At 37.5% G+C, this 14,144-nt stretch overlaps 1 protein-coding gene across 4 annotated transcripts in view; it reads right to left on the bottom strand.

Annotated features, from left to right (window-relative positions):
- The window catches only part of UBE2W (ubiquitin conjugating enzyme E2 W), an 82,960-nt gene that overhangs the window by 13,690 nt on the left and 55,126 nt on the right, over nucleotides 1-14,144 (bottom strand). For all 4 annotated transcript variants that reach the window (XM_032251177.1, XM_032251171.1, XM_032251194.1 and 1 more), the window contains 2 exons: nucleotides 5,499-5,654; nucleotides 663-738 (listed from right to left, as the gene is read on the bottom strand). In XM_032251177.1, coding sequence (XP_032107068.1) covers nucleotides 663-738; nucleotides 5,499-5,654 — 232 coding nt within the window. The remainder of the gene's footprint in view (nucleotides 1-662; nucleotides 739-5,498; nucleotides 5,655-14,144) is intronic.

Genomic DNA, 14,144 nt, shown 5'->3' with positions numbered 1-14,144 from the left:
TGTGATTCTCCCTCCCCCCAGCCATGAATAGTACCAGAACTAAATGAATACACAAGGCATCAAAACTTCTATTTCAAACAACAGGTTTCCCAGTAACTATTCACCCAGGCTGGAGTACAGTGGTGCAATCTCGGTTCAATGCAACCTTTGCCTCCAGGGCTCCAGAGATTCTCATGCCTCAGTCTCCAGAGTAGCTGGAATTACAGGTGCATGCCACCACATCCAGCTCATTTTTGTATTTTTAGTAGGGAAGGAGTTTCACCATCTTGACTAGGCTAGTCTTGAACTCCTAACCTCAAGTGATCTGCTTGCCTCAGCCTCCCAAAGTGGTGGGATTACAGATGAAGCCACCATGGCTGCGCTCCCAGTAACTAGTTCTAATTTGATCTAAAGATTATTAAGGACTTATTTTTTGTAATAAATGGTAGAGTCTCAGAATATCAAAGTAATTTTACATTTTACTTTTATGATGGTTATGATTCTGTCTGCCCCATTAAAAATCTAGTGTAATTCATCCATTAAATATGTCAGAGTATTTTAAATAATTTTCTTCATATTACATAAGTGTAACACCAATTATATCTTCCCTTCTTTTCCCCAAGTCTTAGCAAACATAGTCTTCAAATCAAAATGCTAAAAAATTACAAATTCGAACTGCTTACCATGATACCACCATTTTGTTTTCTTTGGATTCTTGTTACATGTTCGCACATAAAAAGAATTATCTGGTGGTCGTCTCTGAAACAAAAAAGAATTTAAATAGACAAGTCAAAAAACAGTAAAACTAAGGGGGAGACAGTTCTAATAAAAGCTTAAGCAAAATTAACACAAAATGCATAAAAAACAACATAAACATGGACAATATATCTAAAAGAATAAAAACTAAAAATGTATTCCAGGAAATGTAGATGCTTAACACCTAAATTAAAAAATAATAATAAGGGTGTTTGTGTGTGATCTGTGTTAGGTTCCAGTGTTATCAGGAGAGAATGACGATTACACCAGAAGGGGCAACATTGAGTTGCAAAGAATTTTGGTTTGATGTATCTTGCTAGTTCCCTGGAAATAATTTAATAAATACCTTTGTGAGCTCATTAAAAGTCAATCCAAGTGAGGTAGCTCAGTCTGTAATCCTAGCACTTTTGGAGGTCAAGGTGGGAGGATCACTTGAGCCCAGGAGTTCAAGACCAGCCTGGGCAACATACTGAGACCTCATCTCTATTAAAAAACAAAACTGGCAGGCACAGTGGCTCATGCCTGTAATCCCAGTACTTTGGGAGGCTGAGGCAGGTGAATCACCTGAGGTCAGGAGTACCAGCCTGGCCAACATGGTGAAACCCAGTCTCCACTAAAAATGCAAAAAAACATAGCTGGGCGTGGTGGCGGGCACCTGTAATCCCAGTTACCTGGGAGGCTGAGGCAGAAGAATTGCTTGAACCCAGGAGGCAGAAGTTGCAGTGAGCCCAGATAGCGCCACTGCACTCCAGCCTACGTGACAAGTGAGACTCTGTCTCATAAATAAACAAAACAAAAAAACAGAAAAGCCTACTAAACTAGATTTGCCTAAAGAAGTCAAGCAATGTGCAAACCTCCACAAAGAACTATTTTTTTACTATAACAGAATAACATCAAAGATAGGCCAGAAGATTCAGTTTCTAAACAATACTTGAGAAAAAAAGGGAAAAAATATATATTGGCATTTCTACTATAATTGGCCTCTCTGCTGTACTTACGCCCTGACTAGAACAGTATGAGAAATATATGGCAGCTCTGCAAGGGAGCTACATCAGATAAAGTGATGCCAACAACACTGAAGATATATTATGGAAGAGATTTTTCTTGAAATCTATTGAATACTAACTATACAAAAGAAAATGTTACTCTCTACACAGACTTGGAAACGTCAAATTTGTATCAGAGCTACATTAAAGTTTATAGATATGATAGCTAACCTTATCCTTTAGTCTCCTTTATGCCTACTTTCAGAATTATCCTGATAACTTAATTATTTTCCTATCCTTAAATATTTTATAGTGTATACATAGCATTTATTTTCAGACTTAAATCTGCTTAGCTAAGCCAATGAAAATGAGAGATTAGGGGAATCCTTTCCTCTACCTGAGGCTAATGAAAATAAGTGAGTTTGGTATGACATCATTTAAGGAAAGTCTAACCAGAAAGCAATGGTGAGTAGGACTCTGTGATAGCAGGACGGAAAACAGCAAGTCAATTTGACACTTCTAAAACTCATATATACAACTATCATCCTAGTTGAGCCTCATAATGCCCCTGTGTGTTAATATTAATTTCATTTAACAAAAAAAAATGTTACAGCACAAGACATTAAAGTATCCCAAGTTAATCTGGGCACACAATTAGAGAAAATTCCTAAAAAATTAATATTATGAAATTAGATTCTTCAAGGAAGGGATGATTCTGCAAAGTCAAATCTATGTTCATATGGAATTGGTACTACTACAGCAAATAATTTCACAAATTCATTTTATGTATATCTTGATTAGAACCCAAGAATCATCAGAAAAGTCTTCAAAAAATATTTAGAAAAAAATACTCATTCTCATTTGCTTAAATCACCTATCTCCCTGATAAGTGATCAGGGAGATACTGTTCTTAGAAAAGAAACTATACAAAAGAAATCTTATGAAATTGTTTTAGGAACGGGATACAAACTGAAAAGTGTGAACGATGTACGTGTATTATAAAGGCATGCAAGTAAAGTGGCATTTACTGAAAGGCCTATGATCAAACTATCAGAAATTATCTTTAATCCACTGTAATCTAATGACATACTGAATTTAAATACCTTCAGCCCATGGAACCACTCCTGATTGTGCAAAAGGGAATTGGAATAAAAGAATGATGACTAAAGTCTCAAACACCTAAAGTAAAATATTTTAATAGTAATAGAATCATAAAGTAAAGCCCATAGAACCTTGTCTACTACAGAATAAAATTTACCCATTTTAATAGTAAAACGTGTAAGTGGGTATTTAAAATACTGTTTTGTTTTATTTTGTTTGAGGCAGAGTCTTGCTCTACTGCCCAGGCTGGAGTGCAGTGGTGCGATCTCAGCTTACTGCAACCTTGGCCTCCTAGGTTTAAGCAATTCTCGTGCATCAGCCACCCAAGTAGCTGGGTCTACAGGCATGCACCACCATACCCAGCTAATTTATTTTTAGTTGATGGGGTTTAGCCATTTTGCCTAGGCTGGTCTCAAACTCCTGGCCTCAAGTGATCCAATGCACCTTGCCTAAAAGACTTTTTAAGGTTTCTTTTGAGCTAGATCCCCTCAATGCCAAAGAAAATTTCCTTTTCATCTTTGTAACTTACCACTTGGCACAGTAAAAATAGCACATACTAGTAAACTTTTTGAATTTTATCATATTTCATGGAAATCTTGACTTCCAGATCATCTTGGTTAAACATATTATACAATGGTAGCAGTAAAAATATAGTTTATTAGTGCTTTAAATGGAATGATTAGTCTTATACTAAGTATGCAAGAAACACTACTAGCAGACGATTAGAATGTAAGGGGAATAGTGAAGGTTAGATGATGATGAAGGAAGCATACAGAGAATATGGTCATTCTCTAGTTTTTAATAAAAATACATTTAAATGTAAACAAAATCTAATAATCATGAGGCACATGCAAGACTATACACAGGTATCGCTGACGTTCACATCTTCATAACTTTCTTATTAAATCCTGTTGTTACCATCTTACCTTTCTATAGACTTAAAGCGTAACAGGAACATAGAAGGCCTTGTACCCACTAACTGCTTTGCCCTACGCAGAGAAGTTTAATACTTGTGTGTGTTGGGGTGGGTGAGAGGAGAAAATATAAAAGCAATAAGCAACAAATGAGTAAAAACAAAACAGAAGCAGGCCAGGCACGGCAGCTCACGCCTACAATCCCAGCACTTTGGGAGGTCGAGGCGGGTGGATCACGAGGTCAAGAGATCGAGACCATCCTGGTCAACATGGTGAAACCCCGTCTCTACTAAAAATACAAAAATTAGCTGGGCATGGTGGCACACGCCTGTAGTCCCACCTACTCAGGAGGTTGAGGCAGGAGAATTGCTTGAACCCGGGAGGCGGAGGTTGCGGTGAGCCGAGATCGCGCCATTGCACTCCAGCCTGGGTAACAAGAGCGAAACTCCGCCTCAAAAAAAAAAAAAAGCGCAATTTAACCCATTATTTCATATGCTGTGGCTTAGAGTGCTTCAGGTTCTAAATAACCTATCATTTTAAAATGAACTATTATCTTTAATGTTCTCCAAATACTAATTTAATAAAAATGACAATCAGTTCAATTTGGAGAACAGAGAAGAAAACTGCAAAACACAAATAGCTCCCTAACTACTAGGGCAAATTTGTTTTTCCTTTAAACAGAATGCAAATGGAAACCCTCATGGGGATTTAAGAGGGATTTTAAAATGTAGAAATACATGAATATTATGCTATACTAACCCTCAAACAGGAATGACAAGAGGACCAGAAATGCACAGAGGATTCAGACACCTTTAAAGGGTATCCTAAATTAATGGATGTATTTTAGATTTACTGTATTATTTTTGAGATGGAGTCTCACTCTGTCACCCAGGCTGGAGTGCAGTGGCGCGATCTTGGCTCACTGAAACCTCTGCCTCCTGGGTTCAAGCGATTCTCCTACTACAAGTCTCTCACACAGCTGGGATTAGAAGTGCACACCATCACACCCAGCTAATTTTTGTATTTTTAGAAGAGACGGGTTTCACCTTGTTGGCCAGGCTGGCCTCTAACTCCTGACCTCAGGTGATCTGCCTCCTTCGGCCTCTCAGCAAAGTGCTGGGATTACAGGCGTGAGCCATGGAAGCCAGCCTATATTTTAAATTTAGGAAATGATTTTTTCTTTCTGTTTTCCACCCTTTCCCCCGCCCCCACTTCCATTAGACAGACAAAGAATCTGTGAATTAATAAAGGAGAACAGGAAGAAACGTCCTGAAAATTCTGCTGGTAAATTGGTCTTCCTCCTTCAACCTAATTATGAGGATAGGAAAACTCCGGTTCCTGAAAAATTCTATGAAACATGCTGGTAGGGTGGGAGCTGGCAGAGGGGAGAAGGAAGCTATGATGCATATTTCTGAGGCTTTCCACTGTGAAATCCACAAAAAGAATTTCTTGTACACTTTTACCCTGTGCATGCTTCTGGGAATAAAATTAGATTATTTAAGAACATGTGCACACATTTCCTGTTTAAAAAAATATGAAACAGTAAGTCTGGCTTCTACCTCATTCAACATTTAAAACTTCTATTTGGAATGAAAGGTATCAAAATAACTTTCCAATTTATTATTAAACATGAAATTCCCTATAGTTTTAAAATAAAAAGCCTAAGTCTTTCCTCCAAATAAAAATAATTACATATTAAAATTGTTTATCTACCTAAAGTGAGAGAAGAGATATTTTCTGGAATAATTCTGAAAAGTCCTACCTTTTCTTTGCAGCTGGAAAGCATGCTAATAATGCTAAGACAAACTGATTGGACTGAGAGCGCTGGGGACCAGTCTTCTGTTAGAATGGATAAACAGATATGACCATTGCTATAAACATGAGGATGAACAGGAATATTTTCACCAGTAAACATGACCTAAGAGAGAATAAAATTCCATTAAAACTCAAATATTCTCTATTACCAAAAACTAAAATAGTCTCCACATATAACAAGTATTGACTGTACAAAAACAAAATAAAAACAAACCAAAATCAGTGCTAGGAACATGATAAACAACTGCTTATTTGTTTACTCTCATTAACTCAGTAAGTACTAGTTTCACTGAATGAGTAACCGCGTAGTAGGGAAAAGAATCCAAATTATTTTTTATTTTGGTTATTTTTGATAAATTCTCCTTAAAAATTCTAAACTACTACATATTTTTTCACTGTAAGAATCATTTTTTCAAATTCTATTCATTGCTCTCTGTATATAAAAATCAAGTATGTTAAAATTCTAAACAAAAATATTCAATTTTGGGAAAATATGAATGACACGTGGTATGAATACTCCTACTACTACTATCTGTAACAATGTTAGCTCTAAGGTGCATGTGCAAAGGGAAATGATTGCTATATATTCCACCTCCTCTAAACTCACACATCCATTATGACAGGCACAAGTTACTAGCTGTTAATCTGTAAATAACTATGTGCCTAGACAAAAAATACAAAAGCTGACCAAGTCTCCCAGCTGCTTGCTGTTCTACTCTCCTTTTCCTTTTACTCAATTCTTGTAACACTGTTTTTCCTTTCTCTATCTTGCCTCAGCAATGTTTTGAATGGTAATAAATCCATTATTTTCTTCCTTTGCCCTAATAATTTAATAAATATCCTATAGTATTTTTTCTTAAACTTGTTTACCTACACAAATAGGCAGGAGAATAAATTTATATATCCTGAGGAATCTGTACGCATAGTCCAAAGTTGTCTGAAGAAAGCAGAAGTCGTATGTTTATACTGTGTACTATATTTATTCTACAGGTTGGCAGTAATTCCTAACTCCTGATCTCGCCATTAAAAAAAAAAAAAAAAAAAAAAACATAGCTGAAGATCTGGTTAAAAATACAAATTTGAGGCCGGGTGCAATGGCTCATGCCTGTAATCCCAACACTTTGGGAGGCTAAGGGGGGTGGTAGATCACCTGAGGTCAGGAGTTCGAGACCAGTCTGGCCAACATGGTGAAACCCTGCCCTCTAATAAAAATACAAAAATTAGCTAGGTGTGGTGGCAGGCACCTGTAATCTCAGCTACTCGGGAGGCTGAGGCAAGAGAATTTCTGGAACCTGGGAGGTAGAGGTTATAGTGAGTCGAGATCGCGCCACTGCACTCCAGCCTGGGCAACAATAATGAGACGAATTCAAGTGTCCTACTTTCACAGATTCCGATTTAGTAGATACGAGATTTTTATAAAGCTCATCAGATATAAACCAACAATTCCTAAATCAGATTTACAGCATCTCTCTCAGCCCTGCAACCTGCCTCATACCCAACTATAGCAGAGTATTAGTAAGAAGAAATCTTACCTTAAATTATAGCAGAAACTGACAAAAGATACACAAGTATTGCTTTAGACATACCCTTTTCTCTTTAGAGAGCAGAAAAAAGAACCAGTCATGTAAGTATAAACAGAGTAAGGTATGCTGTAGTTTAATATGGAATATGTTATAGGAAATTACCATAAGCTAAGGTTTTATAGATATTCTAAGTATCTAGCTATGAATCTGATTTTGTCACAATTTTACAAAGACTTACATGTTAACAAAGCAGTCTTTCATATGAGTAGGAGTCTTCTAATAATTCAAATATATTAACTAACATATGGGACACATTTCCTTGGCTGAGGCTACATAAGACAGCAAAAGGCATTTTTTTCCCCAAAGGAATGATTTTCCATACTTGCATGTTTCTTTTTTTTTTTTTTTTTTTTCCCCCTTTAAATTTGTGATAGACCCCCTATTTTCCCAACTTAAAAGGAAAAAAAAAAAAAAAAAAAAAAGCTAAAAAGCAAAAGTAAAGTCTCAAAATAAGAGAAATCAAGTCACTCAACCTACCTAATTACATGAGGCCCCTGAAAGGACTTTGACTTTGTAATGGCTATGCTCTAAGCATGCCATTTTTCTCAATTTTATCTCTCCATGCTAGTGTCCTCTTCATTACTTTTTGCTAAAAAAAAGTATTGCTCCGTAAAAGAAAACATGCTTAAATGGGCTGATAGTTCTACACTTTGAGTCTGTCCACAATATTTTTTAATAAAATTTCTAATAAATATGAACTATTGTTTTTACATCATATGCATCTGATATTACCATGTGTTATAGATGTGGAAAATGGGAGTTTACAAATCTTACAGAATATGCATCTGTGTTGGGGTATTCGTTTTGCCATAAAAAGCCATTTGACCAGTAGGATATTTTCATTAAAACACAAGCAATACCCAGGAGTTCATTATCTGGCCACAATTGTTTTTTAAAAGAGATTTTTTTCCAGTAAGGTCTGTCTCAAGAAGTCAAGCAAAATAGTGATCTGAAAGTGCAAAAAAACAAACAAACAAACTAACAAAAAAACTGCCTAATTATCTTCTTTGGCAAAACTGAATCACCAACCTTTTAAGAAAAAAGCAACACGAAGGTTACCACAGGATGTTTCCACCAGCCAATTCAGAGCACAAAGAAAGCAGTATTTATCCTAAAGAGAAATGTTTCTAAATCACTTGGCCTGAGAGCCAGAGGTAGGCATGAACCAAAAGGAACTCAGAAGAAAAGAGAAAGAAAAGGAACGAGTAGCAGTAGAAAACACCTACAGCAGAAGCAGTAGACATTCTGTAAGCAAAGAAGAGAGCCAGAAACAAGACAGAAACAATTCTGAAGTAAAACTAATTATAAAAATAATTCAGATCTCAATAACCTTTAAATAAAACAGCAGGGGCTTTTTAACATTCTGCATGCAGGGTATATTCATGAAACTTTTAGCAACCTGAAAATTTAGGCAACCAAAACAAGGGAAATTAATTATTTGCATATATTATATAATAGGTAACCCCAAGGGCCTAACTGGCCAGATACAGAATTTTAGAAGTTTATCTAAACATGGAAAGGGTGAATTTACATGCCAGAGGTGAATTTCTGGAAGAAGGAAAAAAAAAAAAGGAAAAGTTTTTCCAATAGTTCATTCATATAAAAGGCAAATAAGCACAGATTCCACAAATAGCATTTTTTCTTTTCTTTTCTTTTTTTTTGAGACAGAGTTTCACCCTTGTTGCCCAGGCTACAGTACAATGGCGCGATCTTGGCTCACTGCAACCTTCTCCTCCCCGGTTTAAACAATTCTCCTACCTCAGCCTCCCAAGTAGCTGAGATTACAGGTATGTGCCACCACACCCAGTTAATTTATTACAATGACTTAACAAAAATCAATAATTGAAAGTAGACTTGTAATTGTACACTTCTATAGGTTTATACACTTTACTAAAAACCTCTGCATTATTACTAAGAACAAAATAAAGGATGGATATTAGGTAACTTTCTAATATGAAATTCAAGAATTTCCAAACATCAAACCTAGTACTGAAAGACCTTATGGTACTGAGATCTTACCACAAAGGAGGCAAACTACTGTTCAGACTACTGGTGCAGAGGTAGTTAGAAAGTCAATCACCTAATATGGTGTCAAGCTAGGTCAAAACACAGTATATACAAATGAGCAGTACAAAACAATACAATTATAAAAGCCAATCTACAATATGGATACCAATGTTTTTCCAGGGACAGTATGAGGAAAATGTGTTCTCTGATTACAATTATAAGCAAATGATAGTACTTAATGTGTAACTACATAAACTGACCATACAAGCAATCAGTTTATTGTTGTAATGGAAACTAAATCAGATATTTAATTATGTATAACATATGATATAGGTAGTCTACCATAAAAGGCAAGTATTTGACAAAAATGACTGGAGATTGGAATTTTAGCATTGCTTTCAATCCAAAATTTTCTCTTTTTAGTCCTCTCATATGTATCAGCAAGCATCCATAAGTGTTCCCTGATACTCTGTAATAACCAGTACCATGCAACTATAGAAGTACTGCAAAGACAAAATTATTGGGCACAACGAAACTAAACTTGGATTGCCTTGGATGGTAATCATTCTCTTTATACTCTGTGTTCTCTCAGCCTACCAGTCTAATCCTCCGTCTTCCTTCTCCTTGACCCCCAAGTCTTCAGTGAATAGTGTTCACTGTTCACCTTCTTTCTGGTGGCCAAAGATGCTTGACAATTTAAGGCAATAAAAACTTGTTACTCAAAGACTTTGGAAAGCTTGAACATCACCTCATGAAAGAGGATGGAAAATCAGACCAGGAAAAAAAGACAAGATGAGGACATCATGAAAATAGGTTCTCAATCTCTGCAATGAATGAATTTTGAGCAACAGAAAAGGATCTGTGGTAAGGGGGCATAAACAGGAGAGGGTTAAAGCTTTATAATCAAGACATTTGTATTTTCAGCACCACTCTTAGTATCAAAAAGGCCTCAAATCAAAGAGACACTGTTCCCTTCCCTCTAAAATAAGTACTTACCCTACTTCTAAAATACTGAAAATTTCCTCACCAAATATTAGTTAAAAATCTCAAAAACAATAACCCTGTGTAACTGGGAGGTTTAAAGGTAGTATAAATCAGGAGCGGTGACTCACGCCTGTAATCCCAGCACTTTGGGAGGCTGAGGCAGGTGGATCACTTGAGGTCAGGAGTTCCAGACAAGCCTGGCCAATATGGTGAAACCTCATCTCACCTAAAAATACAAAAATTAAATAAGTGTTGTGGTGCGTGCCTATAATCCCAGCTGCTCAGGTGGCTGAGGCGGGAGAATTGTTTGAACCCAGGAGGTGGAGGTTGCAGTGAGCAGAGATCATGCAACTGCACTCCAGCCTGAGCGACACAGTGAGACCTCGTCTCAATAAAACATAACTAAAGGTGACATACATGTATTTCAGATTTGTTCCACTCAAATAGAATGTTTTAACAGAAAAAAGGGGTATAACTATCGGACATGTAAAGTAATGGAAGAACTTTATCTTGGATGTAGACACAAAAAGTAGTAGTAGTGTGAAGATACTAAGCTTGATGGCTTCTTTTTTTTTTTTTTCTTTTTTTGGTTTTGTTTTGTTTTTGAGATGGAGTCTCACTCTATTGCCCAGGCTGGAATGCAGTGGTGTGATCTTGGCTCACTGCAACCTCCACCTCCTCGGTTCAAGCAATTCTTCTGCCTCAGCCTCTGAATAGCTGGGACTACAGGTGCATACCACCATGCCTAGCTAATTTTTGCATTTTTAGTAGGGGTTTCACCATGTTAGCCAGGCTAGTCTCAAACACCTCACCTCAAGTGATATGCACTCGCTGGCCTCCCAAAGTGCTGGGATTACAGCCATGAGCCACCACACTCAGCTGTGGACTTCAGAGTTTTGATGGAGACGGGCCATCTCTCCTAATATCTATGAGAGAAATGTCAAGCTTCTTTCACACTGCAAGATCCTTTTTGATGAGCCCCAAAATATCCTTCCACTCTCTTCTCCTGCTGTAACCCCCACATGTATCGACACATAAAACTACAACAGCTAATATGTTCACAAATCTGAAGAGGCCGAGTCCTTTCACACCTTGCCCTATATTTTTCACATAAACTCTTTGTCCTTTAAGGCCCAGTTCAACCTTGGTTGTTTTCCTTTTTGCTCCCAAAGCATACAATTCAAACTCCAGTTAACTGTCTGTACAGCTGCATACGCCAAAAATCATGGAGTCTTCCATGACTCCTCTTCCTCAGTCATACTCCAAATTAATCCATAAGCAAATCCTGTTGATTCAACTGTTAAAACAGGTCCAAAATATGACCACCTTCCAAAACGTCCACTGCTACCCTTCTGGTGCAAGTCACCATCATTTCACCTGGGTTACTGTAATGGTCCATCTCATCTCCTTGCACCTTTAATGCCCTGAACAGTTTTTATGCCACACAACAGCCAGACTGTTCCTTTTAACTTTAAATAGGACTATGTTATTCCTCTGATCAAAATCTTCCAAAGGCTTCCTGATCTCACTAAGAGTAAAAAGTCAAAATTCTTACAATGGGCTGTAAATGTCCTATGCAATCTGTGATGACCCCTCCAGTCAAAATGATCTCTCTGACCGATACAGTTTGGATGTCTGTCATGTCCAAATCTCATGTCAATGTAACCCCCAATGTTGGAGGTGTGGGAGGTGTTTGTGTCACTGGGGTGGATGCTCTCATGAATGGTTTGGTGATGTCCTCGACAGTGAATGATTTCTCTTGAGATTTGGTTGTTTAAAAGTGTGTGGCACCTTTCCACTGACTCTTGCTCTCACACTCACCATGGGAGACAACTGCTCCTTCTTTATCTTCTGCCATGACGGTAAGCTTCCTGAGGCCATCACCAGAAGAAGATGGCAACACTATGCTTTTGTACAGCCTGCACAACTGTATAAACCTCTTTTCTTTATAAACTACCTAGTCTCAGGTATTTCTTTATAGCAGTGCAAAAAATGGCCTAATACACTGACCTAGGCCTTATACTCCCCTTCCTGTTTATACACTTCTCCAGGGACCTATCCTGAATGTTCCAGATTTAGAGCCTTTGCATTTTGTCTTCACCTGTTCTCTCAACTCTTTCAAATGGCTTACTCCTGCACATCTTTCAGATCTCTCCTCCAGTGTCACCTTCTCACTGAAATCTTTCCAATGACTCTATCCAGTATTTCAATACCCTCATCCCCCTTTCTGTACTTTTCCCCCACCATCTTCCATACTATATGTATTTAACTCATTGCTTACTGTCTCTTCCCACAAGAATGCAAACTCCACCTAAGCAGGATTTTTGTTGTTTTTGCAGTTTTGGTCATCACGGAATCACGGGCACCCAGCACAGCGTCTGTCTCATGATACATGCTCGAGAAATACAGAATGAATATTTTCCTATCCAAATACTAAACAGGTTATAAACTGTTTAAAGGCAAGCCCAATGCCTTTTAAATCTCTGTATTCTCTCCCCTCTCTGAGGAAGAAACAGTATTTGATGCCAAATACATGCCCAATACATGTTGAATTAACCAACCATTTCCCTGTATCCTCAGAAAACAGAATATATACGTAGAAAGATATTTTCTGTATGGCTGACAGTAAATGTACATTAGCGACAAGCAGTGATGAAAAGATGCCTCATCTCTGTTTCCATATTAACTGACAAATTATTTGTTATTCTTCTTTCTTTTAAGGCAAATAACTGAGCCAAACATTTTAGAAAAGTGACTTTTTCATCATAAGGCAGGACACAATATCAGGTATTAATACAACTGGGAAGAGGAAAAACACAACAAACCATAATGGTGTATAACAGATCTCATTTACAGGTACAAAAGCAAGTATTTTCACAATGAGATTAATCTATTCTAGAAATATTTCCCAAATTCTACTCTTGTAACTAGTGATAAACTCAGTACTGCTGATGTCATGGAAAGGTGAAAGGCTTCTTTTTCTTTCTTTTTTAGAGATGGGGTCGGCCTACACTGCCCAGGCTGGTCTCAAACTCCTGGGCTTAAGTGTCCGGCTGCCTCAGCCTCTCAAAGTGCCTGGATTACAAGCATGAGCTACCACACCTAGCCAGAAAGATAAAAGACTAATTTATCTAACAAATGCTAATGCTACAGAGTTTCGTCAAATAAAATTGTGGGGGAATTTTACTGCCCTAGAAGATTGATTCCAGCTGCTTTCCCAGGGCATTGGATCTCTGGAAAATTTCAGTTATTGGAAAAATCTTGACATATACAAGCACATCAAGCATTGATGTTTGACCCATTATAATTATGTTAAAACCATACAAATTATGTATAAATACATTTTTAAAAATTTTAAAGTATTACTGGCCTCAGACTAGTTTTGTCTTTTTCCCCCATCAATGGATATTAGAACATACAGCCTCTATGCCATGAGAGGGGCTAACAGAATTAACTGATATTAAAAAAGGAATCCTCACTGGGCGTGCCTATGATCCCAGTACTTTAACAGGCCAAGGCAGGTGGATCACTTGAGGACAAGAGTTCAAGACCAGCCCAGTCAACATGGAGAAAACTTTTCTCTACCAAAAATACAAAAAAATTAGCCGGGCATGGTAGTGCATACCTATAGTTGCAGCTACTTGGAGAGGCTGAGGCAGAGGGAGGACGGTTTGAGCTCAGGAGGCAGAGGTTGCAGTGAGCCGAGATCATGCCACTGCACTCTAGCCTGGGCAACAGTGAGACTTTGTCTCAAAAAAATAAATACATAAATAAATAAATAAATAAATAAATAAATAAATAAATAAATAAAAACAGCTAGGCATGGTGGCACTTGGCTGTAGCCCCTGCTACTCTGGAGACTGAGGTGGAAGATCACTTGAACCCAGAAGCTGGAGGCTGCAGTGAGCTATGATTACAACACAGCATATGTAGGTTACTTTTTTTGATCTACCCCATCAAAAAAAGTGAATTAAAAAAGGAATCCTCATATTTCAAAAAGGGTGAAAATAACTGGCTTT

Source organism: Sapajus apella, unplaced genomic scaffold (genome assembly GCF_009761245.1).
Source record: "Sapajus apella isolate SASKATOON/1434 unplaced genomic scaffold, GSC_monkey_1.0 scaffold3, whole genome shotgun sequence".
NCBI lineage: Eukaryota > Metazoa > Chordata > Mammalia > Primates > Cebidae > Sapajus > Sapajus apella.
Note: the sequence above shows the minus strand (reverse complement) of the source record. Positions and strands in the feature narration are given on the sequence as shown.